This window comes from Periophthalmus magnuspinnatus, unplaced genomic scaffold (genome assembly GCF_009829125.3).
Source record: "Periophthalmus magnuspinnatus isolate fPerMag1 unplaced genomic scaffold, fPerMag1.2.pri scaffold_236_arrow_ctg1, whole genome shotgun sequence".
NCBI lineage: Eukaryota > Metazoa > Chordata > Actinopteri > Gobiiformes > Gobiidae > Periophthalmus > Periophthalmus magnuspinnatus.
The window spans coordinates 1-18323 of record NW_022986747.1 but is presented as its reverse complement, the minus strand read 5'-3'; the positions used below and the strand labels follow the sequence as shown (position 1 = coordinate 18323).

Here is an 18323-nt window from a genome sequence, read left to right as displayed (position 1 = left end):
TTGGTGTTGTTGGTGGTGATGGTACTGGTGGTATTGTTGTTGATGTTGTTGTTGTTGCTGGTGTTTTTTGTTGGTATTGTTGTTGGTGTTGTTGTTTGTGGTGTTATTGCTGTATTTGCTGTTGGTGGTGTTGTTGCAGTTGTTATTGTTGTTTTGGTAGTGGTGTTATTGTTGCTGTTGGTGTTTTTGCTGTTGTTGTTGTTGTTGTTGGTGATGTTTTTGTTGGTGTTGCTGTTGTTGGTGGTAGTGTTGCTGTTGTTGTTGTTGTTGGTGATGTTTTTGTTGGTGTTGCTGTTGTTGGTGGTAGTGTTGCTTTTGTTGCTGTATTTGTTGTTGGTGGTGGTGTTGTTGCTGCAGGTGGTATTGTTGTTGTTGTTGTTGTTGTTGTTATTGGTGTTGTTACTGTTGTTGGTGGTGATGTTGTTGCTGTTGTTGTTAGAATTACTGTTGTTTTTGGTAGTGGTAGTGCTGCTGTTGTTGGTGTTGTGACTGTTGTTGTTGGTGTTGTTGCTGTATTTGTTATTGGTGGTTTTATTGTTGCTGTTGTTGTTAGTGATGTTGTTGTTTGTGGTGTTGTTGCTGTATTTGCTGTTGGTGGTGTTGTTGCAGTTGTTATTGTTGTTTTGGTAGTGGTGTTATTGTTGCTGTTGTTGTTGGCGTTGGTGTTTTTGCTGTTGTTGTTGTTGGTGGTGTTGTTGGTGATGTTTTTGTTGGTGTTGCTGTTGTTGGTGGTAGTGTTGCTGTTGTTGTTGTTGGTGATGTTTTTGTTGGTGTTGCTGTTGTTGGTGGTAGTGTTGCTGTTGTTGTTGCAGGTGATGTTGTTGCTGTTGTTGTTAGAATTACTGTTGTTTTTGGTAGTGGTAGTGCTGCTGTTGTTGGTGTTGTGACTGTTGTTGTTGGTGTTGTTGCTGTATTTGTTATTGGTGGTTTTATTGTTACTGTTGTTGTTAGTGATGTTGCTGTTGTTTTTGGAGTTGTTGCTGTTTTTGGTGGTGTTGCTGTTGTTGGTGTTGCTGTTGTTTTTGGTGTTGCTGCATTTGTTGTTGGTGGTGTTGTTGCTGTTGTTGTTGCCGCTGTTACTGTTGATGGTGTTTACTTGTTTATTTATTTATTAGTTTATTTGAAAGGGACAATGTGCAAAAAACATTAAAGATGCCCTGCACCAGATTATAGCCGAAGCTAGTTTCCATCTGTAGTTCCTGAGCAGGTGAGAAATACAATAAAATTTAAGCAATATAATACAATACAATACAATATAAAATGTAAGCAATATAATCAATACACACTCACACACTATAAAATAAGACTTGGAGGAACAATATACAAATATGCAGTAAAATAAGTATTTACAAGTCAAGAGTGCAATGTGCAATACAATGCAATGCATGCAATGTATTGCATTGCATTACCCACAAGGGTAACACCTGATGGCAAAATACCCGTCTGGTATTGTTAGTGTGAGCATGTTTGGTGCTCCAGAATCCAATTTTTGACAGCCCATGAAAAGCTGTAAAAATCAGTCATGTTCTTTAGGTTGCCTGGAAGCCCATTCCATTCCTGTTGATCTTGGTGGTGTTGTTAGTGTTTTGGTGGTGGCTTTATTGTTGCTGTTGTTTTTGGTAGTGGCGTTGCTGTTTTTGTTGTTGGTGTTGTTGTCGCTGTTATTGTTGATGGTGGTGTTGTTGTTTTTGCTATTGTTGGTGCTTGTGGTGTTGTTAGTGGTGTTGCTGTTGTTGTTTGTGGTGGCGGTGTTGTTGTTGTCGCTGTTATTGTTGGTGGTGTTGTAATTGTTGCTGTTGTTTTTGGTGGTGGTGTTATTGTTGTTGTTGGTGCTGTGTTTGGTGTTGTTGCTGTTGTTGCTGCTGTTATTGGTGTTTTTGTTGGTGTTGTTGTTGTTTTGGTGTTGTTGCTTTATTTGTTGTTGTTGGTGTTGCTGTTGCCACTGTTATTTTTGTTGCTGTTGTTGTTATTGGTGTTGTTACTGTTGTTGCTTGTGTTGCTGTTGTTGTTGCTGTTGTTGCTGTGTTGGTGGTGTTGGTGGTTTGTTCAACATTTGTAAATTTACCTTTTGGAGATTTCGTGGTAAAGTACAGGGCAATCAAAAGAACTGTGTGTGACCCCTGACTCCATATGAAGTATGACATTATCACATTCTTGAGTCTTCAAACACCAATACAGACTTGTCATGAGGGGGGTTATTACTATTGACACATAAAAACAATGTTCTGCCAGGTGCCAGGTAGAGTGTACGTTACCTGCTTGTGTCCATGATGTTTTGCACTTTGCCTGAAATGTTCCACAGCGTAGAATTAATCCCATCTCCATGAAAAGAGGTATGTGACATCATCAGGCCAAGTTAAGAGTCAGATCTTTGGAGATAATTAAATCTAAGGCAGATATGTGTAATGCCATACCGTGGAACATTTCAGGCAAAGAAAAGCAAGTGTGTCCATGTCCACACCCCCCTCCTCCACCATCCAGAACAGCCATACAGAGCGAGGCCCAAAATAAAGCCCAAAAAGGGATCTTTTGTACAGCTGATGGCTCTTTGCCGTGACTCTCCAGTTTGATCATAGATTATAATTAGATGATAAAAGACTATAGTTATTCACATTTGGTTTAGACAGTACCTATAGTGAAGAAACAGTGGTCTGGTCGTGTCCTGTGTAACCTGCAGTGAAAAACACTGGTCTGGTCATGTTTTGTGTAACCTGCAGTGAAAAATACTGGTCTGGTCATGTTCTGTGTAGTCTAGAAGAGCAAAAACAAGCTGAATGTGTTCAACTTGTGTTTGGTCTCCCTGCCCTTGAATGACCTTATTGAACCTGAAAACTTTTGAAAAGTGGTTTAGAAGCTGAAGGCTCAGTTTAACGCTCTCTGTGAAAGAAGCACCACAAAAACACTGTCCTCCGAACAAAGGCCAGTGATCCTGAAAACTCCTGAAAACTCCTGAAAACTCTCAGATGGACCTCCTGTTCACTGCTGTGGACTTTGCTTTGACACTTAAAACAGGTGAATGGCAATCCACAGAGAAATAGGGGCAGGCGGTGTGTAGGGCTCATGTTCAAATACATGAATAAACCTGAATATCACAGACATCTATGTTTTTCACACAAGTCTGAACAGATATGTCTGAGTGAATGCTGCCCCTCTGCTGGTGATCTCACAGAATATAAGTGTGCCTCTTTAAGTGTGCTTAAACTACCCTGCATTGTTTCGAATATGTCATAAATAAACGAGGCTTAATAATTCCTCACGACAGAAGAACTTTTGTCCAGACGCACACATGGCTTTGTTTCACTATTTTTTTTCTGCATAAGAGCGGCTCGTGTGCGCGTCACGTGGACGCTCGGAGTGACCGCGGCGCTATTTTGGCACGCGCACTTCTACAGAAGGATTTTAAAAACACTGCAGCATCGCCAAGTCTTTCAAGTGTTTTTAAGGGAACGTTAATATTTGGCTGAGAGGAGAAGAGAAGAGGGGGCCGAGAGGAGAGAGAAGACAGGAGAGAGGGGGAAAAGAGAGGAGAGAAAAGAGGAGGAGAGGGGAGAGAGAGGATAGAGCAGATGATGGTACTTGCGGTTTATGATGTCTGCCATGTATATTTATGCAGTTAAAAACTTGTTACTTCTGAATAAACACTCCTAAAGCTGGTAAATATGAAAAAGCAAAAAACACGACTGAGAAAAAAAAATACTTTTAATAGAAAATGATGGACAAACATCAGAATAAAACTAAAAAAAGTGGAACTGAAAACATCACAGAAAAAGTGCATTTAAACTCCACATGAAACAAAACGGATCAAAGAAAATGTGACTTTGTCCACCATGTGACCTCACACAGCCTTCCGGTGGTACTCAGGGGGCGCCACCTCGTAGTCACTGGCATTGAACAGTGAGGGCAGAGTTCTTCACCAGGTATCTGCAAGACAGAACCCCTTCAGCACATTCACTTTCACTTTGTGAACAGAGACAGAAACTCACTTCAAAAAGTCCTGGATGGTAACTGAGGAGCAGAGCGAGGCTTTTCTCATCCAGCGGTGTGTACGCCAGCATGGCGCCGATTCTCACTGGAATTCAGAGAAAATGATATTAAACATTGCATTTTATATATATTGTTTGTGTGTATGTTTGGCCACTTTTATTTAATACTGTACACATAAAGAGGTCAGCAGGTCTTGAGAAACAATTTGCCTTCACTTTATATTTTAATGCTGAAATCTGGTGTCTGTAGTGCTGCCCTCTCCTGGCAAGTTCCCTGTGTAGTTTCACTTTACAGCGTCGAGGCGGATTCAGATTGCCAAACTGGATGATTATTACATTGATCTTTTTTTCAGATATCATTAAGTTAACATCATATAGCACTTTTTCACACTAATAATGAAAATTCAAATGTTTTTTCTCGTGTAGATTTGTTAGCAAGAGGCTAGAATGCTTGTTTGGCATCACCATAGATGAGATCAGGGTCTTTGTTTACCGAAGAGTCGGAGCAGGTGAGGAGCGCCGTAGATCTGGGACATGGACGTGTCTGGGTGATTGGCCAAAATGTCAGCATACTGAGGCCGCTCAAACTTGTACAGCAGCTGTGTGCCCAGCATCACATTGAAATATTCACGGATTCCAGCCACCACCTCGTTCACAGCAAACTCTCTGAGAAAACACAGCTTCACTAATGCAGCTCTTTAAACCTTCACCATATTCAAATATTTTCTTGTTTAAATTACTTGCTGTCCGTGTTTTCCTCTTGATTCTTATAGTTTGCATAATCTTCAAGAACAGCGTCAACGTTCTTTTAGCTGGAGATGGAAAAGCTTAAAAATGACATTTAAATAAAGTTTTAAAACATGGTTTGGACCTGGGTCCAAATATGACAAATGTTATATACTATTATATATTATAAATAGTCACCTGTTTCTGACGAGTTATCAAATCCCAGTCATCAACAAGCCATGGTTTCAGTTCTTCTGGGATTTTCACTTTTTACCTCAACACGATTTATAAAAGTCTCTCCTGTAGGACACACAGTGTAACATTAATGCTCTGTGTGAACTTAAGTAAGGGGCTGTGAACCTACACTATCCATGGGTCAACTTAAGGGCTGTGAACCTAAACTCTCCATGTGTAAACTTCAGGGCTGCAAACCTACATACCCTATGTGTGAAATTATGTAAAAGGTTGTGAACCTACACTATCCATGGGTCATCTTAAGGGTTGTGAACCTACACTCTCCACTGTGGGGTCGACCCGCGCTCTCTTCTTTCGTGGAGGGTGGGTTGGATCGCCTCCTGAGCTGGTTCCTTCTCCGGCTCCAGGAGCTAATTCAAAAACACAAACATGAATTAATGTACAGATACAGACCGTTTCACATGTGCACTGCAGTCACCTCATTATTGTGATAAAAACACATTCACCTCATTATTGTGATAAAAACATTACCGTAATGATAAAAAACACTACTTACTTTTCTGTTTATTCTTTTTGGCTTTCCTGCAGAGAAAAACATTGAGATACTGTTAACCCTTTGAATGCTGACATTTTAGACAATTCTGAGGGAAAAGAGAAACCTGTATAAAATATGTAGTTTAAAAACAGCAGAGATGAGGCGCTTCTGTGAACTTACTGCCCTCTAGTGTCTTAAATCACATGGTTCTATAGAAATGAAAGGACTACCCAAGTGTCCACGTAGAACTGTTGCTGTTCCTGTGTTATATTGCTTGTATTTTATAATGTATTGTATTTTTCACCTGTTCAGGGACTACAGACGGAAACTAGCTTTGGCTATAATCTGGTGCAAAGCATCTATTAATGTTTTTTTGCACACTACCCCTTCAAATAAACTAATAAACTAAACTAAACTAAACTAAACTGAAGGAAGCGTCCACACCTGCAGTGAGTTTAAAGTGATGTCCACCTGTGACACAGCCTGAAAACACACACGGGTTCTGACCCTGTCCTCTTCAAATAACAGCTTTAAAAATATTTTCTGAGTGCCTCATATTTTTCTTTTTCTGTCATGTACGTTAAGCTTAACCCAATATATTGCTAACCAGTTTAAAGTAAACATGGTCCAATTCTTCATACATTGCTGAAGTGCACATAACATAAGTTGATACTCCAAATATTCGCAAAAAAAAAATAATAATAATGCAGACTTGTTCTATGGCAAAGGATCATCCAACCAGGGGCATCGGACTGTTGAGTAAAGGGTATTTGGAGCTACACCCCTTCGTACAGCCCTGGTCTGTACATGCAAAACTCACACTTCATTTTTCTGCGGTGGGGCAGGGATTTTCTTATTTGGTGCAGCTCCCCTCATTCTTCCTTCTACATAATGGTCTCTGTAAGACAGATAGCAACATCAAACTATCTGCAGTGTCCTCTTTACACCAGTGAGGTTATACAGGGTGAAATGGTATAAATTATAGAAATTATACAGGGTGAAATGGTACAAAAACATTCTTACTGATTAGCCCTCTGAAGCTCTTTTTGTTTTTGCAGGTTACTGTCCACATACTTCAGAACACGGCTTTCAGGAACCCATTCGTCCCAGCTGAAAGAACATCAACGTGTCAAAAATCAGCAGTACATAGATTCGTGAGCATGACCCACACCTACTTTTTGTTCCAGCCGCTGTAATGAATAAAATATTTGATCTGTTTGTCTTTCACGTTGATTTTCACACACTGCAGAGAGAACAGTCACAATCAGTGAATATGAAAATGCATCACACATAATGATCTGAGCATTAGACCTACCTTAGCTTCGTAGAGCAAAGGCCCATGAAAACACAGCACTCTTTCACCTAAAATAAAGGGATTTCACACAGTCACTGCAAACACCACTGTTGTGACGCACATGTACCTCAAAACCCCGTTCATTCAACATCCCTGTCCCCTGTGTAACTGCTAGATCAAATAATGTGTTATATAATGTGTTAAAGAGCTGAGAGATGCGCGTGAAGCCAGTCTGTGCAAACAATGAGCTCCACTCCACAGAACTGAGGCCGCTTTATGACGAACGAACACCAACTTTACACCACCACGCACTAAACACTTATCTGGAGCAGGTCGACAGCGGTAAATAAAAATCCTATGGGGAAAATGTGTTGATTTTGTACAAAGACACAATGCGCCCCTGAGCTCGGGGTCTGTGAGCTCTGGGGGCTGCTTCAATGGCGCCTCGTTTGTCTCGAGGATCAGCCCGATGCCCCCGCACGTGCAGTCTACATTTCATCGACACTGTTAGATCATTACCTTCTTGAAATTTAGGTTTCGGGTCCTGTTTCGGCGCCATTCACAGATTACACTATCAAAATAATGAAAAAATCGCCAGCTCCCATTACAGTCTGAAACGGCGCCGCTCACTATAAACGTCATCGCCGACGCGCTGATGCAAGCACGACGCGACGACGCAGGCACGACGCGCTGACACAGGCACAGCGCGACGACGTATATGAGCCACTGAGCTGCAGAGACAGAGAGCTATTAAACTTATTTTAATAGATCCATGTATTAAACTAACGATATGAGCCTTCAGCGTGGTTTAGATCGATAACAGTTTGAAATGTGTGCGTGTGTGTAATATATATATATATATATATATATATATATATATATATATATATATATATATATATATATATATATATATATATATATATATATATATATATACATATATATATACATATATATATACATATATATATATATATATATATATATATACATATATACATATATACATATATATATATATATATATATATATATATAAATATATAAATAAAAAAATATATATAAATATATAATATATATATATATAAATATATAATTTATATATATATATATGCTGATTTGAATACGTTTTTTAAATAAATATGATTTCTGCTGTTTGTGGTCCAGAATATGCATACAAATGTTTACCTTTAATACATATTATTATTATTATTATTATCATCATCATTATGGACAGGCAGATTTCAGCTATTCAGAATAGTCACATTAGCACATATATGGAGGTAGAACTTGATCCAGAACAGTTACATAAAGGAGCATTATGACTTTTTGGTCTTGAAGTCTTAATATTGGATCATTTGAGTGTACACTACCACAACCTCTGAGCAATCCAATTTGTACAACAAACTGGACGTGGTACTTATCAGACATCTTTAAATATTTATTTTATAATTACAAAAGAAAGTCACTTACATTGACAGCAATGCATATTCACAAATCAAACATATGCTGAAAATATATAGTAAATAAATAAATCTTATAAGCACAACTCAAATAATGCAAGGTGGTGTTCAAAACGAATGAATGGCTTGGAGTTCAAAATGTCTGATCTTTGAGGCAGCTGGAAATATACTGAGCAAGATCAATGTCTTTTGTATCAAAAAGTAAAGCAGATGAGTTTGGCAGTTCGCCTGCACATGCAAAGCTGATACTGCTCTAAAAAAATGGAGGACAACCACCTTCACTTGTGTGTGGAGCTGGGGTCCAACACTCCCTCTCAAGGAGCTTCAAAGTCTTATCTGGAAAAGTGACAGGCCAAACAGCCTAACGCTTTATGAACTCTCTCTTTTCATTTTGCCCCTTTAAACACTCGTTTTAAAAGAAAAAACAACAATCTTTTGTAACCTAGTGAAGAATATGTCTAAGGCAGAGGGAGTGCATTAAACTGCATCTACCCAATAACTTGAACCATAAATAATTTAAAAATAAAATGAATCTACAGTAAGTTGAATCAGTCACCATAATGAAGCATGGGTTTGTTGCATCCGCTTCTACACACAGTCATGTGCTTCACATTCTACATGTGTGCGGATTATAACATTATACTTAAGTAATGCCATTCACATGAAATATCCAAACAAAACAGTACAAACTGAGTAGAAAAGGTAGAATAATTATAGGGCCACATGGGGAGGTGAAAAAGTCTTCAGTGTTCACAGAAAAATATCAACTGAAGAAACTCAGAGGACCAGCGTCCTAAGTGTATATACACAATAAGTCCAATGGAAAATAGATTTACTCTCTGTACATAGCACTGTAATCCTTCTTTCTCTTTATTTACAGACCTCCAGAGTTCACTCCGTCCTGTGAGTCCTAGTCCAGAGAGATCACGTCCGACATAGATCCATAAATGGCTGCTACGGCAGCGGCAGCCTCCACAGAGGAGCGCGAGAGTCCAGACATGTCCCTATCCCGGTCTTTGTCCCTCAGGCTGCTGGACGATACCAGGCTGGAGCTACTGCCGCTGTTACTGCCGCTGTTTACTGCCGCCGTTGGTAACTCCCAGAGAGCCGGACTGCTCGCGCATCATGTGAGCCGAGCTGTAAGGCAGGAAGCGGCTTAGCAACAGCTCGTGCTCCTTCGGAGGTGGAGGCGGACGCAGCGGCAGCTGCCATGACCATGTTGTAATGCTGGAGGACACAGAGAGCTTTGTCACATCTCACGGTAGTAACAGATAAAACAGCCAGATGGAGCTCAACATACCTGATTGTCACCTTGAAGGAAGGAGAAGAAGTTTAATTCTGGAAGAAAAGAATAAAACATAATATTACATTTACACAATGACAGAACTGTTCCCGTTTTAATGCTTGATTTTATGTTGTAAATTTTTGTGATATTTTATTATTGTATCCACTGTGAAGCGACTTTGAGTGTCCTGAAAAGCGCTATATAAATAAAATTTATTATTATTATTATTATCATATGTTTCACGTGTTTCATGTGTCGTCTGGCTCATCTTCACTCCACATCTCTGTTTATTACTGCTTTTGCTGTTTTTTCTACTTTTACTGTTTCTACTCATTCTGCATCAGGGGTCTAGTTGTTGTTGGCGGAACTGATCAAATGAGCCTAAAAAAGGGCTTAGTACATTATTTTAAAGGTAGCACTGTCACCATAACACAAGTTTGATATATCACTGAAGTAAATATAGATGATAAACAATAACACTGAAACTAATTTCTGCCACTGACACAATAACTCGAGCATATTTAAACTACAAAAACTATTCAACATTGTTAAAAATCATGAGCTGCAGAATGAAACACTTTAGTTGCTAGTTTGAGTCTGTAATGGGTTATTCATTCAAACTTTTACGCCTCAAATCTTATCATATAATAAAAAAAATAACCAAAAATATTCCAGTACATGAAAAATATTGACCCAAAAAATGTAGTTCCCTCTTTTATATACTGAGTGATGAGTTGATTTATTTATAGTGACAGGCCAACTTCAAGTCAAAAATAAAACTGTATAAATAAAACTGAACTTGTCCTTAAAGGAGCCTGCACAGTCGGGCAGAGCACTGTCCAAGACAAAAGCTGCGTGTGCTTCCTGTGGACACATACCAGGCAGGTCACTGGTGGTGTGATAGTAGTGGCGGTAGTCCTGGATGAGTGGAGGAGGTGGAGGGATGTAGCTGTTCTCTACTGGAGGCATGCTGGGAGCTCTGGCAACGGGAGAGCTCTGGTGCAGGTTTAAAACTCTATAAATAAAATACACACAAAAAAACACAATCAGCCACAGAAAAGCATTTGACCCTGTCTAAAACTGACACTTTGCAGCTGATGTCATTCCCTAGGGGTCTGATGCTAACTGTAGGCAGCATCCCCCCCAATGTCATGTCAATGTGCAGTATCAGAACAGACTACACTTACCCCTTGTTGATGGGCGGAGACACAGGGGAGAGAGAGGGACAGGGCCTTTTCAGAGGCGGCTCGTCCTCTTCTGACGAGCTGTCGAGGGTTAAATCGATAACGTCCACTTTCTTTTTGCTCTCGTTTGACCTTTTCTGTTCGTGGGCTTCTGTCCGAGACAAATCTGAAACGCACAGCACAATGTCTATATAATATATGCACTGAAATAAACACTATTAACAGATCCTACCTGATGCCACACCATTGAAAGTCGCAGACACCTCCTGCACCTCTTTCTTAGACCTCATTGGACACCAGCTTCCATCTTCTTTAAACTGGATCTCATCACAGTCAGAACAGCTGCTCAAGATCTCCATAAAGAGTCTGTAAACATGATGATTTATCTGTATTTTTGGGTTATTTATGGGAACTATTGGATGGTCTCTTACACGTTTGGTTTTACATCAAAACATTTCTGTGTTTGATCTGTTGTAAATCAGTGGCTCTCAAACTTTTCACAAAAGGAATAAATATCACTAAAGGAAAAATTTGGCTTACAGAGTCTCACCAGATCTAAACCAGGTTTATAACAGGACTAAACCAGGTCTAAACCAGGTCTAAACCAGGTCTATTCCACATCTAAACCAGGTTTATAACAGGACTAAACCAAGTTTAAATCAGGTCTAAACCAGGTCTATAACAGGACTATTCCAGATCTAAAGCAGGTTTATAACAACACTAAACCAGGTCTAAACCAAGTCTATAACAGGACTATTTCAGATGTAAAATGGGACTATTCCAGATTTAAACCAGGTCTAAACCAGGTCCATCACAGGACTATTCCAAATGTAAACCAGGTTTATAACAGGACTAAACCAGGTCTAAACCAGATCTAAACCCGGTCTATAACAGAACTATTCCAGATCTAAACCAGGTTTATAACAGGACTAAACCAGGTCTAAACCAGGTCCATGGTAAATGGTAAATGGTCACATTTTTCTATAGCGCTTTTCCACCTTCAAGGTGCTCAAAGTGCTTTATGACAGGAACCACTCACCCATTCACACACCAGTGTACGCAGACACTGAGGTGAGTTAAGTGTCTTGCCCAAGGAAACAATGACAGCATTCATCTGTGTGAGCTAGAATCGCACCGCCAACCTTCGGATCAGTGGACAAACACTCTACCAACTGAGCTACTGTCGCCCATGACAGGACTATTCCAGATCTAAACCAAGTTTATAACAGGATTACACCAGGACTAAAAGTGGACTACATCATTTCCACTGTAGTTCTAAACAGAAATTATCCAAAAAGTGGGTCAAATGAGCTGTAAATGAGTCAAACATCAGTCTCCCAGTCCCATCTGAAGGAGCTGGACCACAGTTTGAGAAACATTGCTCTAAATAACTAATGTTCATTCACTTGTTTATATTTACACAGGGGTGTGGTCTCTTACCCATCAATAATAAGATGTTCATATGGGGCCTTCTTGTCACACACAGGACACACCCACGTGGGCTTCTTCTCGTTCATCTGGATGTACAGAGTGGCATCAAAGCACTGCAGGTGTGAGCAGGTCACGGAGCGACAGGGGATGGTCAGACGCATCTTCCCCAACTGAGAAAAAACATGTTTGAGAAACAGAATAAACAGGTCCAAATTATATAATACAACAACATACATACATGCACATGCACACACACAACATGCATGTCCAGACACACACACAACACACATGTGCAGACACACGCACACAGACACAGATCCACACGACACTCAGATGCTGACACACACACACACAACACGCACGTGTGCACACACTCACACACTTCACACACGCAGACACACACACTACGCACACTATACGCACATACACATACACACACTACATGCACATCAACACAGAGACACACTACATGCACGTGCAAACGCAGACACACACACTACGAGTACACACAGGTGCACACACAAGCACACAGACACACACACACACTGCATGTATGCACGCAGACACACACACTACTTGCATGCGCACGCAGACACGCGCACTTGATGCAGACGCACACACTACATACACGTACGCACACACACACTACACGAATGTACATGCAGACACACACATTACATTTATGCACACACACTACGTGCAGATGCACACACACACTCCACACATGCACAGACACACACACTACACGCACGTGCACACGCAGACACACACACTACATGCACACACAGACACAAACACACTACACACACATGCAGACACACACTACATGCACATGTACATGCAGACAGACACACACAGTACACACACATATACTACACGCATGCACACACATATACTACACGCATGCACGTACACACACAGACACACACGCACATAGGGATGGGACGATATACGATAATATCGTTAATCACAATAAAAAAGGTCCACAATTAATCGTTCATGGCATTTTTTAATGATCGTGATCATCGCACACAATTATAATTGCCTTTACAGCACCAGACTGCCTCATGTTTCCGGCTGCAATATAATGTTTAGATGTTAGTTCAGGTGTTTGGCCACAAGGGGGCCCTCTATCATAGCAATGAAACTTGTTAGCTTCTGTGCCTATTTTGAGTTTGGGATGGTTCTTCATCGTCAGTCACGTCATGGCTCATGGGCAGTGAATCTGAAGCCCAGTGACGGCGCACTCCACTCAAGAAGGTAACAACACATTTTGGGTTGCCTCGGTTACAATACTTTTTTTTTTCTCTACAAGGTCCTGGTGTCCACATATGAGGACATTATAGGGTCTTGGTTTAATAATTATTGTGATAATATCGTTAATCATTATTTTGGTCACAATAATTATTAGTCTAAATTTTAACATTGTCCCCATCCCTACACACAAACAAAAGTACATACATACACACACAACACGCACGTGCGCACGCAGACACACTACACACACACATATGTGTGAATGCAGACACACACACTACACACAGACACACACTACAAGCAGACACACATGCACCCACAGATGCACACAGACACATACACTACACGCACCCACCACACACTCACACACGGGCGCACACACACACACTACAGAAAGAGGTGTGAAGGTCCTAAACATCAGAAGCAGCCTGAGGAACAGCAGACTGAACGTCAGAGGCTGGAGTTGAGGAAAGATCCTATTCTATGGTAAATATTTATATTGACGATAGACTCTCTGACTCTGTCGGAGTCTAAAAATGATCATGTCACAGATGCAAAAAAATGTATAAAATCTTGTATTTACTGGACACAGCAGTGACACCCGCAGGCTGGTGGTGGCAATCTCACTCTCTGGATCCGCTGTCAGTTTCTCTTTTACTATGGAAGGAAAAAAACAGCAGTTGAAAATATTTCGGTGTGTTTTATGTTAAGTAGAGCTCCTATAATCTATGAACATTCATAATTAACCTTTATAAATGCACAATCAACAGTTTAGAAGAGGCTTAGAGGCCTTTTAGGGGAAAATGACTTACTCAAAGCTCGTGAGTGGTCTGGGTTTCGAATCCCTTTGGCTCGTAGCCTTTGCAGCAGCACTGCAGACGACTGCTGTCTCACCAGATAGACAGCCATAGAAAAACTCTGCTCAAATCACAAAGTTCAGTCAGTATAAAGGTAAAGTGTGGTCTTCAGCATGAAGCAGGTGCTCTCGCCCTGCATAAATGACAAGCTCCTCACCCTTCCGATCTCCGACGTCCAGGACACCACGATGGTGTTGGGCACCGTCGTGGACAGTCTCGCACTAGAGACGTGATGTTAATGGGACGACTGGGTCTTTTTGGTTCAACACCATTTTTGGTTGGAGGAAGATATCCCTGAAAAACATGATCTTTGAATAAAGTGTGACTTTATAGAGAAGAACAGGCTCACTGTCACTTACTGGAAGGTTACAGGGCTTCCCATTGACTTTGACACAGAGATTAGGAGGAAAGTGATCCTCTTGTGGACAGCTGGTTTCTGATAAGCAAAACCTGAACATAAAAGAGTCGCAAGGTCAAATATAAAAATATAAAATACCAAAGAAAATCTAAAATGTAACAAAAGCAAATGATTGCAGCAACATGGATATACTCGAGTATATGTTCTGGATTATGTACTCGGGTGTACTTGAGTACACCGCTCTGGATTATGTACTCTGTGTACTCGACTATATGCTCTGGATTATGCACTCTGCGTACTCGACTATATGCTCTGGATTATGTACTCTGTGTGCTCGAGTACATGGTCTGGATTATCTACTCTGTATACTCGAGTATATGCTCCTGGATTATGTATCACGTTTACTCGAGTATATGGTCTGGATTATGCACTCCGTGTACTCGAGTATAGGCTCTCGATTATGTACTCTGGTTACTCGAGTACATACTCTGGATTAATAATCCACATAATCCAAATGTTTTAATAAAACCTTGTTTATGAACTCACCTTAACTGCACCTGGACTGCAAAGTCACATTTGGTCCCCGATATGTCCCTGTATAACACGAAAGCAGATGAGGTTAGCCCAGTCCAGGTTTATAATGATCTCCTCATATGTTTATTATATATAGTATTTGACTTACATGGAGCTGCTGATCTGTTGAACTTGCTGTGGTGTCAGTGCAAAAGCATAACATGCCTCCTGAAAACGCTGACTGCTGTCTGAGGCTAAAAATGTAAATAATTCACAAAAGGAAACACTTTGATTAATTTAAGGAACCACTGTGGTACAGCAGGGGGCAGACTACAGACACAAGTCTGCTCTCCCAATATCTATATGTATATATGTATATGCCTCACATACGGAGGCAAGTCTATGCTAATCCAAACCTCTCCCCAAAATAACTTTAAATTTATTACAATAAAGATACACCTCCTGTCACTTGAGAAGGCAAAGATACGGGAGAGTTAATTTTGCATCTGTGTTAACGTGACAAATTCAACTCCTTTTTGAACCCAAAGAACTCTGATCTTTGACCGCCGCAATGCCCTTGTGATAACGTCTGACTGCTGCACATCTACCACAGTTTTTACTTCAGAACTGTGTTGAACAATGTATATCATCAAATGTAAATAATAAAATATATATAAAGGAACACAAATCTACCAATTTCCAAAAATCTCATTTGAAGGAATCTTTTTGTCTTACAATATATTTACACCCAACACCATGATACTGCCCTTTAGATCCCCACCAGACTTGTGTGTAACTACACAAGACTCATGTGTGTAACTACACAAGACTAATAACTTTAGATTAATAACTGCGTAATTTCGCAAAGTGGCAGAATAATAAAAAAAAAAGATGAAAAATTACCGAGAGAAGTGGGTTTGATGAGCTCGTCCAACAGGTCATAGAAAGGTAGTCTCTGGAGCTTGACGTCTGGGTGAACAGGCAGGTGAGGCAGGTGCGGCAGGTGAGGCAGGCTCAGCTCATGTTTGGGTCCAAGCAAAGATACTGGAAGCAGAGGAGATGCAGATGCCAGTGGAGATGCCAGCTGAGCCAGGCCAGAGGACAGGCTGCTGGTAGAGTGCACGCCGGGTAGTGCCAGGTCCACTGGAGACACCATTTTAGTAGGAAACCTTCTTCTGTACAGCTCCTTGATCTTCATCTGCACTGCGGCGCTGCACCCGGCTTTGAGCAGGTGCAGTGCTTTGGTCAAAAGTTCATGTTTGCGTCCGTGCTTATTCCGGCCCGCGTATCCCAACAGCACCTGCAGCTCCGACACTCGGAGGCTCATGACCATTTGCTGAAGGCAGAGGTTACATTTCAGACAAAAAGCCAAACGAAATATTGTTGCTCTAATATCATTCCTTTCTATTAATCTGAGATCAAGGTTTTCTATTTGGATGCTAAACACGTAATCTATGATCTAGTATTTCAGGATACTTGTAGATTTGTCTTTACAATTATTGTCAATTATAATGACATATCAGACAATTAAGCAAGAAAAGAAATGTCGTTGTGATGCTTAAGTAAAACAAACCTCAGACTGAGATCAGCAGATTCCCAAAAGGATAGATTATACACACAAATCTCTAAACTACATGTTTGTCAGAACTCCTCACTGACAGGACTCACAACAGTCGGCCTGGCGTTACAAGAAGTTTAACACGTGATATCTTATCCTATCGTGTCTACGTGTTTACATTTACAGCGCCTGCTGTTGGATAATAAACTCTATTTATTATGACACATTTTGACTGATGTTGACCTAAATGCGGTTGGTTTCCAGAGATTAGCCCGATCCCGTTTGACGCACATCACAGTGTTAAATACCAAACTGTCTCATGGATCAGGGACTTTTGTGGACACAATATATCCAATGTGGTACTTGTATGTGATGCTGTGGCCGTTGGCACAGCAGATGCTCCGTGAACAGTCTAACGGATCGTCTGTAACATACAAAAGCTATAGCTAGCAAGCTCGCAGTCGGCTAACACTTTGACTGTCTTTTATTCTTCAGAAAGTGTCGGAGTTGTGGACTCAGCTTCTCTTTTCAAGGCTCCTTATGTTAAAGGCAATGGCCAAAACGGAATAAAATCCCAACAGCGCTTCACAGGACGCATATTTTACAAGCTAATGTGAGCTATCGCTTTACCTTCAGTTCCGCACTCTCCGCCATCTTGTTACTTGATGCGCATGCGCAGCAGTCATTCTCAAGGGACGCCCAGCTGTTCTCAAAAAACTACAGCAGATGGCGCAATAATCACCACTATGCGCGCGCGCGCGTGTGTATGTACGTACGTACATATATATATATAGTGATATATATATATAGTATATATATATATATATATATATCTATATAATATATATATATATATATTATCTTTTTATAATAAATGACAACAAAATGTATTAGTTAAAACCATTTATTCTTACAGATTCAAATAAATAAGAAGGAGTTGCTCATCTCATCATTTGCCTCATATGTTGTAGCCTCACACAGACATGTGTCATGTAGGAGGAGCAGATTTAGGAGGTCAACGTGGTGGGGGTTCATTTTATAATATTATAAAGTGCATTCAATATGTTAGCTTTCCCCCCAAAGCCTTAACAATTTATAAGACTGCAAATTCAAATACAGACTGAATGTTCCAATGTGTTTATGTGAGTGAAGGAGAGAGAGATAGAGATAGAGCAGCTGTCACACCAGGACATAGGCCAACGCCAGGACATAGGCCTACGTATGGCCTGTTACACAACACATTTGAACATTTTCATTGCACGTTGCCACAAATAAGACATATTAATGATAATTTAGTCATTAAAATAGAAACACTGAAAGTGAAGAATCGTGGACAAAGGGAGTTAGGCCTGTTCAGTTTGTGTGTCTCCTGGAGCTGGTCGTCATGGCGGCATCAAAGGAGACTTGAACGTGCAGGAGCCAGCACAGTGACGTGGAGTCAACATCTTACACGAGAAATGATGCAAGGCGTCGTGAGCTTCTAAGGCAAAGAATGCTCATTAAAATGAACATATGAATACAAACAGCAGCCATTAATAATGAACACATGAACACAAACAGCAACGCACGAATATAAACAGCGGCCATTAATAATAAATAATATTTATTCTATATTGTATATATATATATATATATTATATATATATATATATAATATATAATATATATATATATATATATA

The 18323-nt window shown here is 40.3% G+C and overlaps 2 protein-coding genes across 2 annotated transcripts; both read right to left on the bottom strand.

The window, feature by feature from the left end:
• Positions 1–3835: 3835 nt before the first annotated feature.
• On the bottom strand, positions 3836–7395 carry LOC117393623 (mortality factor 4-like protein 1). Its single transcript, XM_055232482.1, is given in 16 exon segments — positions 3836–3898; positions 3900–3921; positions 3984–4000; positions 4002–4069; positions 4477–4649; positions 4724–4792; positions 4794–4810; positions 4908–4979; positions 4981–5006; positions 5219–5314; positions 5461–5486; positions 6260–6337; positions 6463–6549; positions 6615–6682; positions 6755–6801; positions 7253–7395. Coding segments are annotated over 16 exon segments (969 nt in total). The 5' UTR covers positions 7293–7395.
• A 963-nt stretch (positions 7396–8358) lies between these two features.
• LOC117393624 (E3 SUMO-protein ligase PIAS1-like) lies at positions 8359–17296 on the bottom strand. Its single transcript, XM_033991616.2, is given in 17 exon segments — positions 8359–9289; positions 9291–9374; positions 9376–9426; positions 9500–9537; positions 10363–10499; positions 10672–10834; positions 10901–11034; positions 12109–12269; positions 13940–14013; positions 14169–14274; positions 14371–14430; positions 14433–14507; positions 14573–14663; positions 15118–15165; positions 15254–15338; positions 15988–16420; positions 17273–17296. Coding segments are annotated over 17 exon segments (1944 nt in total). The 3' UTR covers positions 8359–9109.
• Between the last annotated feature and the right edge of the window lie 1027 nt (positions 17297–18323).